General features: G+C 47.8%; 3 protein-coding genes across 6 annotated transcripts; 1 reads left to right on the plus strand and 2 right to left on the minus strand.

Annotated features, from left to right (window-relative positions):
• Nucleotides 1-4,963: 4,963 nt before the first annotated feature.
• On the plus strand, nt 4,964-9,319 carry LOC101775969 (glucan endo-1,3-beta-glucosidase 14). 4 transcript variants are annotated; one of them, XM_022826872.1, is made up of 4 exons: nt 4,965-5,181; nt 6,085-7,160; nt 7,718-7,926; nt 9,044-9,319. In XM_022826872.1, exons 1-3 carry the CDS (start codon nt 5,109-5,111, stop codon nt 7,766-7,768), a joined length of 1,200 nt encoding a protein of 399 aa, XP_022682607.1. In that variant the 5' UTR covers nt 4,965-5,108; the 3' UTR covers nt 7,769-7,926; nt 9,044-9,319. The 4 variants fall into 4 exon arrangements, with proteins under 4 accessions (XP_012701917.1, XP_022682607.1, XP_022682608.1 ...); XM_022826873.1 differs by having other exon boundaries at nt 9,049-9,319; XM_012846463.2 differs by lacking the exon at nt 7,718-7,926 and having other exon boundaries at nt 4,964-5,181; nt 9,044-9,317.
• Nucleotides 9,320-14,226: 4,907 nt separating this feature from the next.
• Nucleotides 14,227-16,079, minus strand: LOC101777052 (putative histone-lysine N-methyltransferase PRDM6). The gene has a single exon (XM_004970609.3). It carries the CDS (start codon nt 15,375-15,377, stop codon nt 14,523-14,525), a length of 855 nt encoding a protein of 284 aa, XP_004970666.1. The 5' UTR covers nt 15,378-16,079; the 3' UTR covers nt 14,227-14,522.
• Nucleotides 16,080-17,202: 1,123 nt separating this feature from the next.
• LOC101776633 lies at nt 17,203-18,664 on the minus strand. The gene is made up of 2 exons (XM_004970608.3): nt 18,205-18,664; nt 17,203-17,719 (listed from the first exon to the last, which is right to left on the minus strand). Exon 1 carries the CDS (start codon nt 18,596-18,598, stop codon nt 18,209-18,211), a length of 390 nt encoding a protein of 129 aa, XP_004970665.1. The 5' UTR covers nt 18,599-18,664; the 3' UTR covers nt 17,203-17,719; nt 18,205-18,208.
• Between the last annotated feature and the right edge of the window lie 5,068 nt (nt 18,665-23,732).

Here is a 23,732-nt window from a genome sequence, read left to right on the forward strand (position 1 = left end):
TTCTTTGACTGACTGGGCTGTCTGGGCCTGGGAGGAGCGCAGATTAGACCCGGCCCAACAAGGCTTGTGTCAGTGTCTCCGACGAAAACAGAGAGAAAAAGGATAGAGAAGTGAAAGCAAGACGTGTGTGACGTTCCCTCAAAAAATAAAAAACATGGAGTTGCTAGCACCCGCATGTCCGATCCGGATCCTATGTTGCATGCAACAACAAAAAATAAAAAATAGAAGTTATGTACAAAACTTCGAACAAACATAATAACCCCACGTGCATGAATGTTTCATGCAACATTTTAGCTTTTAAAAATACTTCACTGTTTAATAATGTTGTGGTGACAAGTGAAACATCAAGAGACAATTACTGCAACGTCTGAAAACAAATCATGCAACATAATAAACTGAAGCGATTAAACACCTCGAATAAGCAATACAACATCAAACACCTCGAATAAGCAATACAACATCAAAGATTACGTATTGCAACATCTTAGATCACCTATTACAACATGAAAAAACTCATAAGTGCACCACAGAAAATCAAAGCAATGAAACATCTCGAAATAAGCTTTGTAGCATCAAATATCATCTATTATAACATCTTGAGTAAACTACTACAACAGAAAAAAGCCCCTGCGCGCAACTAGAAACAATCAAGCAATGAAACATCTCAAATAAGCCATGTAATACCAAAGATCATTTATTGCAACATCATAGATGAGCTACTGAGACATGAAAAAAAATCCCCATGCGTAGATCTGATTGACCTCGCGTGCAATACTCCATAGCCATCATAGAGAACCTAGGAGTCACTGTCGAGAGGCCTCCATCATGCTGGGTGTTTGTCTCCATGGAAAAGCTCCCTCACAGGGACGAGGCAACCACCACCACCATGGAAAAGCTCTTGCCACCATGGATGAGCTCGGGAACCTTGAGCGTGAAGGAGTGCCTACCATCGTCAAATTCGTGTGAAGAAGGGCGCCAGTGCTGGTCTCGCTCAGAGAAGGGCTGCACGCGGAGGGGTCATGCCCAAGCTTAGGCGAGAACTTGCTGTATGTGTAAAGAGAGAGAAAGCTGGTGGAGGACTATCTTGTTCGGTAAATGAGATTATGGGATAAATATGTAAAGGAATAAGATTCACATGGACGGTAAAGAGCCACATCGCGTCCGATATTTTGCTGGCGTCGGACGTCGGAGCTTAGCATTACCCAATAAAAAACTTGTATGACGTACTGTGTTTTGCTTGCGGGATTCAGTTTTAAACTATGTCGTACAATCCCTGCAGCAGATAAGATAGGCTAATAGCCCAGTACCATGTCAATCGACCATCGACCATCGGTTTTTTTTTTTGGGTAGGCTAAATCAGCTACTTTGACAGAGCTACATAAGATAAGGTCTAAACAACCCTATACATGATTACGACATCCGCATGATTGAGCCCCAACCCCCAAATCAATAGCTGTGCTTTTCCCTGGCCGGACCCGGCGATCAAGAATTCAAGATGTTTCTGTTCATGATAAGGTGCTGATTTCTTTCGAAGTTCAAACACCACCGGAGGCAGCCGACTCCTCCGTCTCCTCGCAACAAAACGAGTCAACATCCACCGATCCACGCCATGTGAAAACCGCTCGACCCAGTCGGCGAAAGCTCTGCTGTCTGAAGTCTGAACCCACCAGGTGCATGCATTCCTGGCTTCCTGCTGCACCTGCAGGCTGCAGTCCTGCACGTCGTGGTGATCCTTCCCATATTCTCTCACGTGCGATCAGGGAAGCCTGCCAGATTTTACCGTTGCGCCGCCAGTGCTAATCGCATCGTTTTACCGTCACAGCTTTTGCTTTGACCGTCTGACGTGGAGACGTTTATCGTTCGGTCAGCGTCTAGTCGTGCCCCGCGTGCGCTCGCGGACGGAGATCGCGTGCAGTCGCAACTGCGACTGCGGGGGTGTTTGGGAGGAGGGGGCTAAATTTTAGCCCCCGTCACATCAAATGTTTGGACACTAATTAGGAGTATTAAACCTAGACTAATTACAAAACTAATTACACAACCCCTAGGCTAAATCACAAGATGAATCTATTAAGCCTAATTAGTCCATGATTTGACAATGTGGTGCTACAGTAACCATTCACTAATGATGGATTAATTAGGCTTAATAGATTCGTCTCGCGATTTAGCCTAGGGGTTCTGCAATTAGTTTTATAATTAACTTATATTTAGTTCTTCTAATTAGTATCCGAACATCCGATGTGATAGGGCTAAAGTTTAGCCTCCTCCTCCCAAACACCCCCTGCAAGATAGCGACTGCACGTGATTTTGGCCGTCCGATCTGCCCGCGAACGGTCCAGATGCAATGATACAGTAACTAAACGTTCACGCACAGTTCCGAACAGTACTGCACAGCGATTAACAGTATTCCCTCTCAGCTGGCGACCGCTTAACTTGCAGTCCCTGTAGCGACTGCACTGGAACTCGGGGCTCGGGCACCGCTCCGGCGTGGTGACGGAAGGCGATCGCGCTCTCGGCACGTGTGTGCGGTGTGGGTCTGGCCGACGACGGTGGCTACGTCCACTCCCTTATGAGTTTTGGCCTTTTCCCTAACAGAACCCGGCACGCCTCGTGCTGTTTACTTCCGTCAGATTCAGATCAGGCTCTCGGTTCGTGTTTCAGAAATCCTACCAAAACCTCGTCCCACTCCCATGATCCATCTTCAGCTAGCGTGAACTTGGGAGCTTCCCAAAGAAGCAGTACTCAGTACTCCTATCAGTTGTTGCCAGAAAAGGGCGTGCTTACTAGGTGTGTCACAATTCACAAAAAAGGTTTGATCAGTTGTTTTCTTCTTCTTCTTGGAGTAGGTGCTGGAAATTGGGCTTTGGACTTTCCAACATAATCGAAAAGCGGTACAGCTTTCCTCTGGCTGTCAACAATGACGCGCCATTGACGTTGTGGGGGCGAGTTCTGTCTAAACCATTATCATTGGCAGCCTTACATCATCAGAGGAAACACCCGTGAACAACAAGTAAAGCAAGATTAAGGCGTGAACACTTTTGCATCCTAAAGCCTGTAGGATTGGATGACAGATATGTGAACAGACTGGAAAAAAGAATTGAAATGATCGGAAAAACTTAGGGTTAGACGTAGCTTATCACAGGAGGAGAAGGATGATGTCTGGACGCATATACATGCATGATGGGCCGTGTCGTGTGCTGGAACGTAGCCAGCCGCAACACGCACCTGCAAAAATTTATGTTATCTTGGGGCTACGGACCTATGGTTGCATACTTGTTTTTCTTTCACATATACGGCGTTTGCATGCAGATGGACCTGGCTATGAGACTCTGAACTCTGAAGCCGAACATATGGATCCATCCTCCACTGACTGCACATCCCCATTCTGATAGGCTCTTCAGGTCGGCAACGGTTTGCGATGGTCTCACACGGAATGAGAAGCACTATTCCGCGTGGTCCACAGCCCACACTACCCGACGTCCCGACCGGATCTCCTAAAGTCGGTAGGTCTGCTGGTGGCATCGGTTAGTTAACACGCGCAGCGCTGGTGGCATTACGAGCCTGATGAAGAATATTCAGAACCACCAAGCAAATTTTCGGCTCAATCATCCCTACGCGACAAGCAGCAACCGAGCGAGCTGCTCGGACTACACAAACCGCCGCATGACAAATTGGCAGTTTGGCACCTCAAGTTCCATCCGATCCGTGCCCTCTTCGCTTTGTTAATTCAGAGAGGCGTGAGAACTTGGGGGAGACATGATTGCCGGATACGATGCAGATCGCTCTCTTCAGGTATCCTACAAAGACGCGCTTCCTTCCTGTTAAAATAAGCAAAGACGGCCGTCCGCAACTCCACACCGTCTGGTTCTCTTCAGACTGCTCCAGAGATCAAGAAGCAGCAATAGTTTACCTTCGATTCGTACAGTGTAAACGGATGAGAGGGTTCGCTTGCTTCTAGGATTCCTCTCCCCGTGTCCCGCCGAGGGAACGAGCAGTTCCCAGCCAGCAGCCCAACTCAAGTTTGGATCGCTAGTCCCTGTCACATCGAATGTTTGAACACTAATTAGAAGTATTAAACATAGACTAATTATAAAACCAATTTTACAACCTCTAGGCTAAATCGCGAGACGAATCCATTAAACCTAATTAGTCTATGATTTGATAATATGGTGCTACAGTAAACATTCGCTAATGATGGATTAATTAGGCTTAATAGATTCGTCTCGCGATTTAGCCTAGGGGTTCCGCAATTAGTTTTGTAATTAGCTCATGTTTAGTCCTCCTAATTAGCATCCGAATATCCGATGTGACACGAACTAAATTTTAGCTCCAGGATCCAAACACCCCTCAGTCACTTCCTCAGATCAGACCAGACAATGGCGAGCGATGACTGTTGCGCCTAGTGACGTGCGAACTGCAAACCCTCCCTGACCGGTAGAGAACACAGAACAGTGTTCCACTGCAAACGGGAAAATATCTCCCCCGGGAAAAGAAAAAAACAGAGACTGAACAGTGTCTAATCTCACTGCTGCAAGTCACACATGAAACGTGATGTCAAACTTGTCAGGGCACGGGAGAAATGACCAAGCCCGTGGCGCCGCACACGTATGCAGGAACTGTGGGTAGTGGGCGCACGGAACGGTCAGCAGCAGCCGGGCTGTGGAATTTGGAAATACCAAATTCCCGACCATTGCGAGTGTGCCGGGCCGGAGGCAAAACGAAATCATTCTCGCCGGGGAACGGAAGCATGGTAGAAGTGGGGCGGGCAGGCGCCGGAAGCGTAAAGGAACTACGGCGACCGACGCGCGCACGGAGAGGCGGTGGGGTGACGCGCCGGGGCGGCCGACCTGAGCAAAGGAGGCAAGGCAAAAGATATTTCTTCTCTCTTCCTCACCGGTAACCCCTGCATGTAAACGCAAGTTACTGACGGAGGTGGGCGCCGTCACCGGGGAGTATAAAACCGGAGGCCCCGCCCGGCAAGGCCACCGGTCTGGACGGGAGGGAGGCTGTACCGCACTTAAATGCGAGCGTAACTTAACTACCTTCCCCGTATCGGCGAGGAACAGACAGAGGAAGGAGGAGGAGGAGGAGGAGGAGGAAGCGAAGCGGAAATGGGGCTCCGCGTCCGCGCCTCCTCGCTCCTGCTAGCCCTGGCGCTCGAGCTCGCCGTCGCGCTCGTCTCAGGTAATTCGGTCGCCGGCTCGCCCGCCCGCCCTCCCTGCTTGTATCGCTGTCGGTTGTGTGTCTGTTCTTGCTCGTGCTCTGCTTTTGCCGCCATTGCTGTGGATTAGTGCTGTCCGCCTCCGTGAGTTCTTCTTGTTCGTTCAAGTTTCTGGGCATGATGCTCACTCAGTTCATGTTTCATTCTTATTATATGGATAGAGATACGGGCTTCTTTTTAGTCGACAGTTTGAGGAATGGTTACAATTTCCAGTAAGGGCAGCACTGAAAGAAGCTATGAACCAGAGTATGGAGGCCTGACCGCCTGAGATCCGTCAAAACGGGCTAGAATTGTCTTTGCAAACAACTAAGCGGTCATTTTCTCGCGAGTTGCGATTAATTGAGCCCGGTTGCTACCTCAGCTCTGAGTGCACCCATGCTCCCGAAGTCCCGATGGTACGCGGGGAGCGTCGGCATGTTCGCTTCAGCTTATTCAGCCGGCTTATCAGCCACTAAACAGTGTTTTCCTCTCACAACAAATCAGCCGTTTCAGCTTTTCAGCTGGCTTATAAGCTGAAGCGAACAGTCCCACGTATTAGCACTGCACTGCTGGTCTGTTATATTATCATTTCTTTCTGAAACCGCACACTTCACTAGCGACCCATGTTCTAGCTCTGATCATCATCCCATCTGCTTGCATACATTATTGATTAGGTATAAGGCACTCTCTCTCTCTCTCTCTCTCTCTCTCTCGTTTTGTTTCTGCCGTTTAATCACGAAAGCGACTTGGTACCTAAGGTATTTCATGGGTCTGTCTGAAAATGAAATTGAATTCCGTTGATGAAAAAGACAGCAATCAGATAATTCTAAAAAAACAGCAATTAGTGCGCGATTACTGAGTGCTGAGCTCGGCGTGTGTTTCCGCAGTGTCGGCGCAGCAGAAGTTCGGGATCAACTACGGGCAGATCGCCAACGACCTGCCGGACCCGACGCGGGTGGCGGGGCTGCTCCAGTCCATGAACGTGAACAAGGTGAAGCTCTACGACGCGGACCCCAGGGTGCTGACGGCCTTCGCCAACACCGGCGTCGAGTTCATCATCGCCGTGGGCAACGAGAACCTGCAGACCATGGCCGCCAACCCCGCCGCGGCGCGCCAGTGGGTCGCCACTCACGTGCAGCCCTACATCCCGGCGACGCGCATCACCTGCGTCACCGTCGGCAACGAGGTCTTCTCCAGCAACGACACCGTCATGATGTCCAGCCTCCTCCCCGCCATGAAGGCCGTCTCCGACGCGCTCGGGGACCTGGGCCTCGGCGGCCAGGTCACCGTGTCGTCCGCGCACTCCGTGAACGTGCTCGCCACCAGCTTCCCGCCGTCGTCGGGCGCGTTCCGGGAGGACCTCGCCGAGTACATCCAGCCGATCCTGGACTTCCACGGCCAGACGAGGTCGCCGTTCCTCATCAACGCTTACCCATTCTTTGCGTACAAGGCGAGCCCGGGCAGCGTGTCGCTGCCGTACGTGCTGTTCGAGCCCAACCCGGGCGTGCGCGACCCAAACACCAACCTCGGCTACGACAACATGCTCTACGCCCAGATCGACGCCGTGTACTCGGCGATGAAGGCCATGGGGCACACGGACGTGGCCGTGAGGATCTCCGAGACCGGGTGGCCGTCCAAGGGCGACGAGGACGAGACCGGCGCCACTGTGCAGAACGCCGCGGCGTACAACGGCAACCTGATGCAGAGGATCGCCATGAACCAGGGGACGCCGCTCAAGCCCAACGTGCCCATCGACGTCTACGTCTTCGCGCTGTTCAACGAGGACATGAAGCCAGGGCCGACGTCGGAACGGAACTACGGGTTGTTCTACCCCAACGGCTCGCCGGTGTACGCGATTAACGCCGGCTCCGGCTCCGGCTCCGGCGGCGGCGGCGGGTTTGGTCCGGGCGGGTCTCTGAACCCGTACTACACGTCCATGTTCTCCTCCTCGTCCAAATTGGCGGTAAGCACAGCATTTTTGACAGAGCGCGTGATACTATTATTGCTGCTGCAAGCTATTGTAATACTCCTACAGTCATAGTGTTAGTCAGTGATACCTTGTAATGTTGTATACGGAAGCACGCATTTCAATTCAACCATGGGGTAGGCCTAGATTCGGAAATTTGGCACGACAGTGAGACAGCCCGAAAAGCTCTGCTCTTTTCTCTTATTCCCCCAGCAATGCTCTTGAAAAGGTAACCTTTTCCTCTCTGTTCACAAACCTATCGAGATGTGGAAACCTCTAAAAGTGAGCTCCATCGGTGGCCGGGGCATCGAGGAAAGCGCGGGCATTCCTGAGCTTTTGACCGGATGGACGAACCAAACATTTTAGCCGCGTATCGCATGAATTTCCAAAGCTGCTTGGTACCGGCACTCCAGTAGGTAACCTATGGCGGCAGCCTGAAACTGAAACTGAAAGGAGGCGTGTCAAAACCAAGCAACGACCATCTCCCAATCTGGTTTCTCTTCTGGCACTGACAACGAAGAAGAAGATTTGCTTATCTTTGTGATCGCTTGCAGATAACGTTTCCGACGGGGGTGGTTCTCCTACTCGCCGCATTATTCCTCTGAGCTTCCTCCACACGTACCACCCACAGAGAGAAAGGCGCGCAGATCATTGGCGGGTTCCCTTCCGACTGACGCAATCCGGGCCGCGTTGTCACCGCCACCCTTCAGTGCCGGTGCCGACTGCCGGCTATGGTGCATTGCCTCCCCTCACTGACAGCGAGGTAACTGACACCGAACCCATCTCAATTTTCTCTTCCATTTGCTGACGCAATCTCGAAACAAGCTTAGGGGGAAAAAACCACCAGGTTCCCCATGACAATGAGAAAATTCCAACTCCCAATCCGATAGCAAGTGTGGTTAGGTAACAGGTCGTGTCCAGGCCGCGACACTTTGGCGATTAGTTTCTGGTGAACCATGTGATCCCCGGCAAACGTACTCGTCGTGCCCGCCTGCCCACAGACGGATCGATGGCGTCCCGTCCGTTCAGGTCCGTTCAGCAGAGCAGAGCAGCGCAGCGCAGCTGTTGCGGCTGGTCCCTTCCGTCCGTCCGGTGAGGGCGCCGCCCGAACGAACCACCAAAGCATCGACAGCCGTCGAAAAAGCTTCACGTCATCCGCAAGGGAACCATCGCGTACGCATGCCGACGAGATAGGGTTCAGCAGCCTCCTCGCCCCGCGCACAGGGCGTTTGGTCAGCACGATGCATGCTGCTCTCGACCACTCGTCGCTGTTTGGCAGGCTGGTCACTGATGCATGGCCCATTTCGGCCTCCCTGCAGCAGTAGTGCAGGTAGGAGGACGTCCTTCTTGAGAGCTCGAAGCTAACCAACTCTCTTCTGTGGGCTTAATGATGCGGGCGTGGCGCCGTTTGCTCGAAAGAGGATGCACGAGTGGTTCGACGAATATCTGCGCTTTTGTCTGGTGCCCTTGTGGGAAAGTTTATTCTCCATCCATGCGCCATTGTGTGTGATTGAAATTGAGGGCTGGAGGCTGGGGGACTTTATTCCCGGGATCGGGATGCTGGAGCTACTATCCTAATCCATCCTTTATGCCTGTCCCAGTGTCCCCATGTAGAAGAAGTAGTTCGTATATACTAGTATAATAGTACTCTCTCCGTGACGTTTAGGATAAGCTAAATACTTTATTTTTAAAATAATCAGCTTGTTGTAAACATTATGTATTTAAGATCATGGGTAGTATCTATTTGCCTATTTGGTCACTCATCTGGATGCATTATTCGAGTATCAGTTCATGGTTCACAAGATCATATTGTGCTGTCCGATGTGTTTGTCCAAATAACAGGCTCCTGCTCACTGTGCATTCCTTTGATGATCACGCAGGACAGACAGTTTGTTGTTCTGTATAGACGATCCGTGATGTGCCTGCGCTGTGATCGTGGAGGAAGGGTACAGCACTAGATAGAGGAGTCATCTGTACTGACGTAGTAGCTAGCTTGCCCTGCACTTGTTGCTGACGATCAGCTAGTCGTGTCACTTTGAAAGCATGAAAGAACAAGATGAACAGTGCAGCAGCAAGCAAATGAGTCATTGTATCCATTTATTTGTATTGTTCGTGCTGAGGTTATTGCATTTATTCATCGCAGAATTTGATACAGATGGAGCACGTACAGTTGCATTGGTCAATGTTACTCCTTTGATTTTAAATTATAAGTCGTTTGAGATCTTCTAGATACATAAATTTATGCATAGAAGAAACTATAAATTTAGAATTAACAAAACGACCTATAATTTGGGACCGAGGGTGTATATGAATCAACGCTTATTTAAGCGCACATCGCTAGCGATCGTTTACACGGTTCAGCTCGTTTTTCTGTGTACTGATTTTTCTTCGAGTAGCAAGTACTGATAAAATAAAAATTTCTATTGCACTTGCAAAGAAATGGCAAGTGCAAGTAAGTTCTGCACTTCTCAATACGGCCCAAGAACTATGATTCTACTCTGGTTGGGGGTAAACAAGACATCAAACACTTTCCAGCTCCTTCGCAGTTCAGTAAAGAAAGGCAGAAGAGGAATTATTGCAAGGCAAACAATCTGTGCTGCTATTGTATGGAACCTTTTGATGCTACTCATTTATCCAAATGTTCCAAGCATCCCAGAGCTTAGGTGAATGCACTAGTGGTGAGTGATCTGGATGTTCCTCTCACAGACGAAGTGTTAGAGCAGTTGGCAATTGAGGATTCTTTGGCTGCTAAGTTCTACTCACTATCTATTAATGCAATCTCTGGTTCTGATAAAGGAGATGCATAGCTCATGGCAATGGTGAAAAACAAGATTATACTGTTGTTGGTGGATAGTGGAAGCTCCCATAGCTTTGTCAGTTCTGCTTTTCTCCATAAATATAGCATTACACCTACAACCATGAAGTCAAAGCTGGTGAAAGTAGCTAATGGAGACACACTGATTACTGACAAAGAAGTCTTGCAGATGGAGTGGTGGACTCAGGGCTATACCTTCAGCACTGATATGAAAGTAAATGGGCACCGATGTTAGGATCGATCTCACAAGTGTGAGTCTACCTGCTTTTACAAGAAGCTTGCTTCTCCAAGCCAGGAGCTTGGCTGCAATTTTGTCAATAAGTGGCTGCACTTCAATTCTAATCAGTCGTCTTGTGCTTAGTGGAAGCTTCAAATATTTGCATGGAAAATTTTTCAGTTGACATGGCATGTTTTGCAAGACATCCTCAAAATCTATCCCTTCACAACGAATTGGATATGCAGCACTCTTAGCAATGTTTATGTTGAGTCCTGACACTCTTCCAAAGATATCAAATATCTCCCTGACTGCTTGTACCTCTTCTTTCACCGGATTGACAAACACTGCTGCATCATCGGCATACAAATTGATTCGAATTTTGGCTATTCTGTTGTTGATTGGAGATAAAGCTTGATCTTCCTCGGCCATGGCTAAGAGTCTTTGCAGCGGTTCAAGTGTCCGAATGAACAGCATGAGTGACAAAGGATCACCTTGTCGAAGCCCTGTCCTATGTGTGAACTTTGTCATCTGTGATCCATTTACCAAAACTGACGATGATGAAAGGACAGAAGTATAGTGATCCATTCTCTCCATCTTACCCCAAACCCCATTTGCTCTAGAACTTCCATCAGATAGTCCCATCTGACCTTGTCGAAAGCTTTTGCAATATCTATCTTTAGGAAAAGAGCCGGCCTCTTTCCTCGGTATAAATCTTTGATCAAGTATTGGGTATAAAGGAAATAGTCATGTACACTCGTTTTTTTATGAAGGTGCTCTGGTTTCTCGATATCAACATGTTCAGATTATTTGACAACCGGTTGGCCAGTAATTTTGAGATTATCTTCGCAATGCTGCTTGTCAGGCTATTAGGCCTATAATTAGTGATCATTTTTGCTTCAGGTGTTCTAGGTATAAGCACAATATAGGCTGAGTTGAGAATATTGAAATGTTGTGCATGCATGTTATAGAAGTATGCACTACCAGCGTGAGTTCTTCCTTAATAATTTCCAGCATGATTTAAAGAATTTTCAATCATGCTTCTATAACAGGCTGGAAATCATGCTGGAGTGGACAAACACATCAGCAGTGGACAAACAAATAACAGGCTCCTGCTCACTGTGCATTCCTTTTATGATGACGCATGACAGACAGTTTGTTGTTCTGTATAGACGATCCGTGATGTGCCTGCGCTGTGATCGTGGAGGAAGGGTACAGTAGAGGAGTGTACTTGTTGCTGACGATCAGCTAGTCGTGTCACTTTGAAAGCACGAAAGAACAAGATGAACAGTGCATCAGCAAGCAAATGAGTAATTGTATCCATTTATTTGTATTGTTCGTGCTGAGGTTATTGCATTTATTCATCGCAGAAATCGATACAGATGGAGCACGTACAGTTGCATTGGTCAATGTTACTCCCTCCATTTATAATATCCATTTTAAATTATATGTTTGAGATCTTCTAGATACGTAATGAAATTTAGATGCATAGAAGAAACTATAAATTTAGAATTAACAAAACGATCTATAATTTGGGACGGAGGATGTATATGAATCGACGTTTATTTAAGCGGCACATCGCTAGCGATTGTTTACACGGTTCAGCTCATTTTTCTATGTACTGATTTTTCTTCGAGTAACGAGTACTAATAAAATTAAAATTTCTATTGCACTCGCGGCAAGTGCAAGTAAGATATGCACTTCGCAATACGGTCCAAGAACTATGATGGTCGAGGTTGGATCACACTGACCTAAAGCCTGTATTACACCCATGCCAAATCCTGGGCTATTGCCTCTTGCATCCGCCACACCAACCTTCAGAACAGAACAACAGAACATACTGATTCTCACCAGATATTTTACTAGGTAGACACTCTAAAAAAAAGAGAAAAATCTTAAAAATTCTCACAAAAAAGCAAAACAGCTAGCCATTAATCGGTAGACTCAAATCATCATAGTCATTGGATCTATTATGTTTTCTAAAAGATTACCCACCTATGCCATTATGAAAATAGCCTAAAGTAACCCCTAAATCTATATCTAAATTAACCACCTCTGCCATTATATAAAATAAACTAAAGCTCTAATCTTTATCAAAATTACCCAATTATGCCATTATAAGCAATATTTAAAATAACCCTCCTAAATTTACAACTAAATTGCCCACCACAAATACTTAAAAAATAACTTAAAGTAACCCCTTAAATTTGCATTTATATTACCCACATATGACATTATTAAAAACAACATGAGGTAACCCTGTATTTGAATACAAATCACCTTAATTAAAAACTATACACCAATATATGATTTGCAAATTGTCTATGTCTTACACTATTGATATATGATATAATAATTAAAATTGTGGATGAAAACGTTATAGAGTAATTACTAACCAAAATCTATCACAATCAGATGAACATGATAAGTATATATCTATATAAGTATTGTGTTTGAATATTTAACAAATGAGAAGTAGCTCAAGGTAATAGGTTTTTTTAGCAATGTGGTCTCTTTTTTTCATTGGATACTTCGCATTAAGTCTCACGAGACATGCTAGAAAAAAAGATAAATTCTAAAAATTCTCACAAAAATCAGAAACATTAAACATCAATCATGTAAACTCTAATAATCTTAGTCATTGGTCCATTATATTTTCTAAAAAGTTACCCACCAATATCATTATGAAAATATTATAAAATAAATCCTAAACATATATCTAAATTATCGAGCTCTACCATTATAAAAAAATAATCTAAAGTAACATCATAATCTTCATCTAATCTACTCACGCATTATAAAACATAACTTAAAATGTCATTCTGAATTTGTATCTAAGTTAACCATGTATGTCGTTATTACAAATAACCTAAAGTAAATACCTAAATATTAATCTCATTATCTTCATGTGCATCATACAGAAATATCCAAAACTAAACTAATATATGATTCTAAATTATCTATTTATGTCATTGTTAATATAGAAATACTGAGTTTAGGTATATAGGCATGATGAGTGTCACCATATAGACCATTTATACATGTATGTGAGGAGGTGATGAAAAATATTGATTTTTATACTAAACACAATATACGGAGATGCGATATAAAATGAAAAAAGTGTGAATGTGGATGAAAAAGTGTATAAAGTAATTACTAATTAAAAATCAATCATACTAGATAAAGATAAGTACACATTTATATGAGTATTATGTTGAAGTATTGAAAAAATGAGAGAGCAGTAGGTAAACAATTTTGATTATTAGTGAGGAGTTTAATTTCCAAATAACTTTTAAATACAATATCTTTTAAAAATATTGGCTCATGCGGGAGTACGAGTGATGGACTAGTTCAATAGTTCAATAGTAATCCAAATGTGATCAAGTGGCTTGTGGTACCAAAATCTCCTTGCTCATTACATCAGAGAAAGGATTTATCCTAATAGTTCGAAACTAAGAAATCTGTTCACGGAAAGAACAGGTTTTGTAAAAAAAAGGAGGAAAAGGATCTTGTTCCGAAGTCCGAACTGATGAGGAGGCCAGCTATCTTTGCTACACACGTCACCAACGGGGTTTGTTTCAGGTCTGAACAATGAAGCATCGATTCGCAACCGTTTGCACACATTTCATGATTTCAGACCTCACAAAAGTCCATAGGAGGCCGGCCTAGTGCCGTAGCAGGACAAGTGTGGCGCGGCCGTGCACCGGTGCGGCCGGCGGCTACAAGGCATCAGCGATCAAGCGGTCAAGCCGCTACCGTGCAGTACGTTGGGGTGCGGACGCGGCGGCGTATACCAAACCGAAAGTGAAGCCGGCTTTGACCGTGTGCAATTTGGTGAGCTCGAGATTGGCCTCGAACGATCCCACAGGCAAGAAAAGAACAATGGAGCTGAACAAATGTGTCAGTTTCAGTGCCAAGTCTGAAGTCTGTAGAACAGTTGCGGTGAAAGAGAGAGGAAGACGCGCGAATGGCGGAACGCATTGTGCGCATTTGCTGAGGTATGTACAGCAGCATAGTGCGTAGGACACCGATCATTGGTTCAAGTTTCAACAAACAAGCTCTTCCAAACAGGGTGCAAAATCCCAAGCAGAAACAATCCACCGAAATCCAAAAAACTCGCAGTTCTAGGTCAGTCTCCGATCGCCACCGGCCAACCGGAGCCCATCCCTCGCTGACGGTGACGGACGATGCGGCGGCCAGCTCGAGACGGACGCCTCGGGCTCACCTATTGGCAACCACAGCAGCAGTAGCCAGCAGTCACTTACAGCGGGGCCCAGCGGTGACAATCTCCCGGGTCCAATCGTTTCCCGCCCACGCCAGTCGCCCCAACCTAATTTACCGGCCGCAGGGACCACTGCTCAGCGTCCTGGCTGTCGGGCTTCGCCTTCTCCTCGCTCTCCTCGGCCACCGCCGCCACCGCCGCCGCGAGGGCCTCCTCTCCCCAGGAAGCGGCTCTTCGCCCGGACTTGAACCTCCGCATTCCGGCAATGCCTGGCTGATGCTCGTCGTCGTCCTCCAACGCCATCTTCCTGGAAGCGCTGCGGGGTGCTCGGCAGCAGCCGTCGCAGCGGAACATGGCCGCCACGCCGTGCCACCACCCGCGGCGCCGGCGCCGGCGGCGTCCGTGGCGCTCCCGGTCGGACAGGACCTTGCCAATGCACGACACCTTGGGCGACCGCGGCTCCACCTCACCGCCGTCGCCCCGGCTGCTCGTGCTGCCGCCGCCGCCGCCGCCGGAGCGCTTGTCTGCCAAGATCCGGCCCTGCGACGGCCGGCGGCGGGAGAAGGGCGGGCGGATCTTGGCCGGGAGGCCGAAGAACGTGGTGCCGGCCGCGGCGGCCGGGGCGCCGGCGACGCGCGTGGAGTTGGACCGCGTCTTGGCCGCGACGGGGTTGGCCACGACGGCGGCCGCGAACTTGGGGTTGGTGCTGCCCTTGGTGGAGTCGTCCCGTTCGTATATCGGGTTCAGCTCCACGAACGCCGCCTCGTCGCCGATGGGGATGGTTATTGAGTCCGGCGGGAAGTCTGGGTCCGGCGGCGGCGGCGGCGGCGGCATCCGCGGCGGCGAGGCGTCCCCGCTGCCCCCCGCGATGACCGTCTCGCACGACACCTTCCTGTCCCCGGCCCCGGCGCCCGACACGCCGCACACCAGGCTCTCCAAGTCCACCTGAGGCATTGCACGCATGCAGCTTGCTTGCCTGCCAACCTAGCTCTGCCTCAGCCTCAAGGTCTCTCTGTGCAGGGTAGCGCAAGAGATTGCTGGCAGCTAGGAGGAGAGGCAGCGAGAAGCCGAGAAGTGGCTGCTGCTGGGCGCTTCCCTTTAAAATTCTCACGAGGAAGATGGGGGGAGGCAAAGCACAGCGAGGCTGCATCAGCAGTGCTCAGAGGCTGTCCTATAGAAATAATACTAGAGACGCAGAAAATGCCACCTCTGAAACAAAACGAACTCCAAAAACGGATCTCGACTATTTGTCTCCCCAAAAAACCAGTCCCAGTGAGTTGAACGGAGTGTTTCACCTACTGTCAACTAACTGAGGTTAAAGAAGAAATGGTAATGGCACCCTAACAAAGAAACAAGCAAAGCGATCACTGTAAAACCTCCAAAGTTACAGGGCAAGATTCAATTTCTGCAGAGCTCATTTACCTGGTCGGTCTACGATAACGGTGAAGCAAAGTAGTAGCAGACAGGAGTGACCGAGGCGATTTTATGCCGATCTGGAGACCTCCGACAGAGCCCATTTTCTGCTGTGGCCCTCCCCATAAATAAGCTTAGTCTTTTCATTTCAGCGTGGAACGGCCAGTGATCCGCTGAGACCGATCTGTCTTTTAGTTTTGCAACAGTCAGTGGCCAGCCACCAAAAATGTGATGAACCTGTCGCAGTGCTTGAAGTTTTTTTTTAAATAAAGAACAGTTGCGCCTGCATGATCATCAGCCTGTCGACACCTGTCAGTTAAAAATAATTTCACCACGTCTAACTAACATCAAGCTATCAAGGTCAGAGAACACAGTATGCTAAACCTCACCCAGCAGCAACAGCAGTTATATTACAGAGGCCAGAGCCAAGATTTACCGCAGAATAGTTCATGGTCACTTGATCAGAAAAGCAGGGCGGGGCTTGGTAAAAGGAATCAAGGCCAGTTCTTGGCACGAGTCCTGTTCAGCTATCACATGGCAATGTCGGGCTGGGTACCAAGCAGCAGGAGGGGGGGCATCAGCGGAGCACCAGGCCAATTTGTACTATTTTGTTGTCTTCGCCGCACGTATAGCTGCAGTCCTTCATAACCGTGGCATCGTTTGTAAACGTGCCGTTTTGCTCATTCCTGATTCCTCCCAAGTCCCAACTCCAAGCTTGCTAAACATTGCAGCCAGATGCACATGAGTGACCTTGCGAGGTGACTGGAGCCTAACAATACTAGGAAAGAGACACATGAATGGCCCTTGGCCACTACAAGCCACTGGTGGATCAGCCTGCAGCGATCAAACACAGGGACCTCAAACATGTCATACGCATATTATCATCTTGGTGAAACAAAGAAACGAAAGCTGAAGTAGCCTTCTCAAAATATGAAACATCTAAAGACTGCTGAGATGGAGATGGAAGACCAAATCTAGCATCATTCTGTAAACCTACGAAGCTATGTAGTCCCCGGGAACATGCCAATCTGCATCTTGATTCCAAAAAGGACCATGCTTGGACCTTGGTCAACACTCAACAGCCCCACTAGCTCCCATGGGGTCAGAATTATTGTACGCTGCGACAGACTCACATTACAAGACAGTGGAGAATGGGGCGAGGAACCACATTAAGATCAAGTGTCAGGTATGATAAATTGAAAACAATATCCTCTTATGCGAATACAAATGGAATTAATTTCTGCAACCCCGAGTGCTTCTTGAATCTTAGTAGGCTAATGATATGAGCACAGCTAAGAGGCATCTAAGGAACGATTTCTGAATTGGAGAACCCAAGTAAAACCTATAGCAGAGTATTGCATGGTTCAAAAAAAGGGGGCAGAGTAAGGGGTATATAAAGGAATTTGGAGGATTAGTCGAATCTCAACTGTACAACAATCACATTGCACAGTTAAATGCAAGTCTTTCAAGATTCAGAACAACAGTGGCGATAACCAATAATGCATTGAGCAAACTATTCAACAACAGTACATTGTAGAGTAGTTACAAAAACAACTGCACAAGCTAAAAAGAGACTTGACTGTCATTTGGTTCGAGCTACTTGGCACAAGATAGCCCAAGAAAACTTCAAGATGGTTTCTCATAACTTAATCCTGAAATTTGTAAAACAATGAAGCTATGGATGCCAACTGTAGGCTAGTGCAATATTTTAAAGCATCACAGTGAGGCTAAGCAGTTTGATTTCTACAATTGAATTTCATACGAACTACTTGATAGTTCACAATAGGCAATGTTAGGTTGCGGATTCTAGAAATTAGCAGGAACATTAGGTGTGTTGGTTGAGCTCTTTCTGTCAACTTATCCAGAGGACCATGAACTGCACTGCTAGTCTCCTGCAATCGAAAGCTATGTTAAACGCCAAATTAGGCAGCAAGAATGTTTGTTAAGCTTTCTCTACCCATTTATGCATAACACCACATAATGTACTCCAATGGTGATAATTCAGGAAGATTCAGTGAGATCACAGTATAAACATTAAGGACCAATGGCATTATTACAGGAAGTGAGGAAATGGATGTGGATGGAGAACTGCAAACCAGCATCATGGAGTCAAAAGGTACGATGTCACTAAGAATGGTTTTGGTTGACATTAACAGTAAATTCAAATCCTTCGTGGGAAGGACCATACATGATCCGCAAAATTTTAAGCTTCTCCCAAATGATTCGATTACAAACAGAGACTCGCCACTGTCTCACCTCTGCTCCTGATCTAGGATCACCTACCACATAAGACGGGAGGCCGCAAGCTCAAAAGACTCGAGAATCACTCTGTAACTTGTAATCCGTCACGTCAAGAAGCTGGAAATTGGGTTCTTACCCAGTCACGGGCCGGAGACGGGCTTGGGTGGTCTAGCAGCCGGCTGCGGCGGCGGGGGAGGAGGGGTCGGGGCAGTGGAAGCGGAGCCGGAGGCGGCCTGCGACTCCTCGGCCGCGGCGAGCTTGCGGAGGCGTTCCTGGAGGACGCGGACGCGGTCCTCGGTGCGGCGGAGCTTGCCCCAGCGCCAGGCGAGGTAGGCGCCTAGGCCGCCGTAGACGAGGATGTAGGAGCCCCACACGTAGGGGTACGTCTCGGCGTGCTCCTTCGTCTTCCGCCACTGCTCCTCCAGCGCCGCGATCACGCCTCCTCCTGACGTCGCTCCCGCCGCCGGCGCCGCCGGCGGCTCCTGCTGCTGCGGCGGCGCGGTGGTCTCACCGTTCCCGGCGGCCGCCATCGGTGCGCGCTTGTTGGTGTGCGGCCGTGTGGGTGGGGCTCGTGTCGGTTTCACTAGGGCAAGCGCGAATTCAGGCGGGCCGGGCGACTTGTGTGTGATGAGCGAGAGCCCAAGTTGGCCTGGATTTGGGCCGTTTCGTCTGGACTTCGGATCGGAACTTCGCAATTTTGGCCCATACGGGGCGGCCAAAGAGAGGCCTACAATTCTGTCTACAAGTAGGCCTAAAAGAAAGCTTCAAGGAATAGCGGGCTAAAATTTTCTGGGTCGCCACTCGCCAGCCTTTCTGTAGTGTAGATACGCCGGAAATCTGGAAGGAGGAAGACATTGAACGTGCAAGGAATGAGATTCGCGCAAGCGAATGAGATCCGTCGGATGCATCAAAACTAAATTCTAACTCCCACATCCTCCCTCCCCTGCCTGCGCAGCCACCCCCTGCGCGGGGCTTGCTACCATCACCGCCACGGCCGCTGCAGCCGTCCCCATCCCGGCGCCGCGGCTGCCTGCCTGTCGCCCCATGTCGCCACCCTCGCTGGCTCTGCACCTGCCGTTGCACCACCTTGACTAGCGCGTGGGCTCGCCGGACGCCGGAGCCGGAGAAGAAGGTGCGGTCGGCGGTGAAAAAAAATCAAGATTTTTTTAAAAAATGTTGAAACAATTAAAAAAATATTGGATCAACTTTTTTTTTGAAAAAATGTTGGTGCAAATTTTTTTTAAAATGTTGGATTCAACTTTTTTTTAAAGAAATGTTGGCATGTTGTTTCAGCTTTTTCGAATAAATGTTGGTTCAACCTTTTTTCTGAAGAAATATTGGTTCAATTTTTTTTCTGAAAAAATGTTGGCTCAACCTTTTGGAAAAAAATTTGGTCCAACTTTTTTGAAAAATATTGGATAATATTTTTATCGAATAATTTTTTATGGACCATCATCTAATAAGAGGGTTAAGAAAGAAGGTGAGGAAAAAGAAAATAAGGTTGAGATGAGTTTTGATGGGGCTGGAAGTTTTAACTCCCACGGAGTATGTATCTTCCGCAAGATAGACAGCCGCTGCCTGGTGCCGGTCAAGCTGATTGGATGAAGCTGTTCGCCGTCAGAGCAGTTTCACGTGGGATAACCGGTCAGGCACTGCAGCCAGCAGCTAACGTCTTTTTTTTTGAAACTTTACAGCAGGTAAGATCCATCGTGGCTGTACACGAGCATGGGCTCGATCCACACCCGGATCACGGGACCAGCATTCAGGAAGTTTCACATTACTGGCGCATTAAGAAATCCATTACGCCCATCATTAACCATCATGACGTTCACTTCTTAGATGTCTAGCCGTACTTCTATCATTTCCATCTCCATAGTGGAGATGTCACCACCGGCCGCATCGCATGTTAGCCCATCAGGCGGTTGACCGTTTTCTTTACGATAAATAGAGAGAGGTCTTGTTGCTAAAATTTGGAGTGCTAGTAGCGTTCGTTTGTATTTGTGAATTATTGTCCAAATATTGACTAATTAGGCTTAAATGATTCATCTCGCAAAGTACAACAAAAATGTGCAATTAGTTTTTAATTTCGACTATATTTAGTACTTCATGCATGTACCGCAAGTTTGATTGACGGAAAATCTTCTTATACATAGTGCTAAAGTTGGGATTTGAAGGTGAACTAAACCAGGCAGAGATTCGTAGTAAATGGAAATTCAGGTTCGGACGTCTGGTTCCTCAGAGGAGTCATTTGCGTGGCAGTGGCAGTGTCCCAGCGAGCGCACGTCGAGGACCGTGCCTCGACGCCACCGCAGCGGGGAGGAAGCCGAGCCGTGGCCCATGTGAGACGTCTGGCTCGGAACGGCGCGGACCGGGTCGAGGTGAAAATTCATCACGGGCCGTGCCGCCGGTCGGGGCTGTGCGACACGCGGATGCCGGGACGGGCGGACGGCTCCCCACCCATCTGCGTCGTCGTCGGGTGGCGACACTTGGGCCGTGTTTAGTTGGGGAATTTGGGAGGTGCCAAATTACTGTTACAGCACTGTAGCACACTGTAGCGTTTCGTTTGTATTTGTGAATTATTGTCCAAATATTGACTAATTAGGCTTAAAAGATTCGTCTCGCAAAGTACAACAAAACTGTGCAATTAGTTTTTAATTTCATCTACATTTAGTACTCCATGCATGTACCGCAAGTTTGATGTGATAGGGAATCTTCTTTTTGCATAGTGTCAAAGTTGGGAGTTGGGAGTAACTAAACATGGCCTTGACCTGGGCCTTGTTTAGTTACACCCAAACTCCCAATTTTGACACTATGCAAAAAGAAGATTCCCCGTCACATCAAACTTGCGATACATGCATGGAGTACTAAATGTAGATAAAATTAAAAACTAATTGCACAGTTTTGTTGTACTTTGCGAGACGAATCTTTTGAGCCTAATTAGTCAATATTTGGACAATAATTCACAAATACAAACGAAACGCTACAGTGTGCTACAGTGCTACAGCAGTAATTTTGGACACCCAAATTCAGGGCAACTAAACAAGGCCCTGGTTTTGGGCAGGTCTGACGCCCAGGGCTGTCAGTGCCAAGACGGTTGCTGAATCAGTCTTGGGGACTACTCGACCCGTCGACCACTAGGACTGCTCTGTACTCCTGTGCTTGCTTTGGCTTTGTCGCCAGGCAATCCATCGGCATCGGCGGCACTATTACTGGCCATATCCGAGCCAAGTCTTTGGTATTAAGCCGTTGGAACGTCTTATCCAGTACTCTCCGATCAGAGAGTTGATTACTTGATTACTAACAATCCAGCCAGAGAGTACTGCCAATGGATACACACTGCAATTATTTGATCCTTTTTGTATCTCTTGATGTCGAGGCGTGGTTACACGAAAAGGGCTTGTCAACGAACTTGAATGATCCATCTGCAGAACTTTTTAGATCAAAGGCATATTAGAAAGCTTAATGATGATCCAAATGATCGGAGGTTGACAGCTTACAACATGAGCACTCTATCTACTTGTTGAGGTAACTCTACTAAACAAGCTAACTCTACTAATTGATTCTTACAAAACTCTACTATCAAGCTTGTGCTAACTCTACTAACAAGCTAACTCTACCCATTGATTCTCACATTGCTAACAAGCTTGAGCTAACTCTACTAAAACAAACTAACTCTACTAATTGATTTTCACAAATCTCTACTAAACCAATTTGCCGCGGCTGCGACCCCGCCGACGTCTACCGAACCCCCCCCCCCCACAGCGCAGGTGTGTTTCCGGCGGAGTAGACGAAAGCTCAATGACCGAAGCCTGCAGCTCCCACGCCGCAAGCCGCCTCGCCCGCGCGGCCGCCCCCCACCCTGCGGCTGTCGTCGACACCGCCGCAGGCCATCCCCCGCGTGCAGCCGCTGCGGACCGCCGTCGCAGGCCATCTCACCCCCGTGCTGCCGCCGCAGGCCACACGTCCGCGCGCAGCCTCCGCCGCCACCGCCACGGGCAACTCACCTTCACCCAACTCAGCCCAGATCCAGGCTAGTAGCCTGAATCTAAGGATTCTGCCGCCACCACACCCTCCTAGCTACCGCATAGGCATCCGGCGGGCCAGCTCCATCGACATCGAGATAGGAGAGGGAGGGAGAAGGGGTGGCGGCGCTAGGATTTCCGGTGGGGAACAATGGCTCAGGGAGAGGGAAGATGCGCGGGAGGAGGCCTCGCCGCCATCGTCCTTACTCCCGCGCGAGCTTCTAGCGGTGTGCTCCGGCAGCGGCGAGGTGGAGGAACAGGGGCGGAGGAGCGCGGGGCGCACGGCGGTGGTCCGCCCGGATCTTCCCTGGGGACGACGCGAGCGGCTCCGGGTCACTGGACCTCTCTTACGTGGTCATAATTACTGTACCGTTGCAACGTGAGTGCTGGATTCCTTTTGAATAATCGATCAACGGAAGCACGGTTCTCGCTTTTAACTCGTCTCGTTGATTTCTGACCGATGTAGCTCAAGACCAGCATTCAATTGCCATCAAGTGCGAGATCCTTCCCCCTTGTCTTATGTGGATTAGAGCTTGTTTGTTTGGGCGTTGTCTTTTTTGGGGAAATGGTTTTGGATATGGCCTACAAAAAGTTGGCGCAGATTATGGGGGTGTTTGGGAAACACCTGTTAAAGTTTAATACCTGTCACATCGGATGTTTGGATGTTAATTAGGAGTACTAAACATAAGCTAATTACAAAACTAATTGCACAGATGGAGTATAATTCGCGAGACGAATCTATTAAGCCTAATTAGTCCATGATTTGACAATGTGGTGCTACAGTAACCATTTGCTAATGATGGATTAATTAGGCTTAATAGATTCGTCTCGCGAATTAGCACAGGGTTCTGCAATTAGTTTTATAATTAGCTCATGTTTAATCCTCCTAATTAGCATCCGAACATCCGATGTGACACTGTTAAAGTTTAGCACCTCGTATCCAAACAGCCCCTATATTTAAATTTTTGTCGTGAGTGAATTGTACAGTACATGTAACACCCTCTGCAGCAATCTTGGAACATTATGCATGCTAGTAGAAACTAGGAAAATAATTACCGCTTTGTGCATGCTAGTAGCAAAGTAACGCACCTTATGATTCCCTAGTCTTTTCACGAACTCGAGATTATAGGATAGCTAGCATACTCAGTGGGCTCTTTCTTGTTTAAACTTATCATCATTCCCGTGCTGCAATAGGTGTGGTTTGTGAATGATTTCAAGAGAAAACCTATAGGTATCCGAGGTATCAAAATTTAGGTGCAAGTTGTCAAACAAGCTTAGCTTTCCAGCGCAACCATTCCTCATGGCCATTAGTTATAGACTGTTTATCAAATAATAATGCATGCGCCCACATATAAGCTAGATATCTCATTCAAAAATATGAACTACAAATTACAGTTGTCCAATAAATTCGTGTGCCATATGATTCTCAGAAAAGAGATCGTCCTCTAGAAAAGCGAAACTTGAAGTGTTCAATAGTAGTACCTGATAACAACATTTCCATCTTTCGTACCGCAAAAGAAAAAAAACATTTCCATCTTTCGGTGGTAGGTTAGCCGAATTGTAGGTCAGCCGGAAATGTTTGGCACGTTAAAGACCAGAGTTAGTACCAACACACAATTTGAGTTCATGTAACACGAAAAAT

This window comes from Setaria italica, chromosome V (genome assembly GCF_000263155.2).
Source record: "Setaria italica strain Yugu1 chromosome V, Setaria_italica_v2.0, whole genome shotgun sequence".
Classification (NCBI taxonomy): domain Eukaryota; kingdom Viridiplantae; phylum Streptophyta; class Magnoliopsida; order Poales; family Poaceae; genus Setaria; species Setaria italica.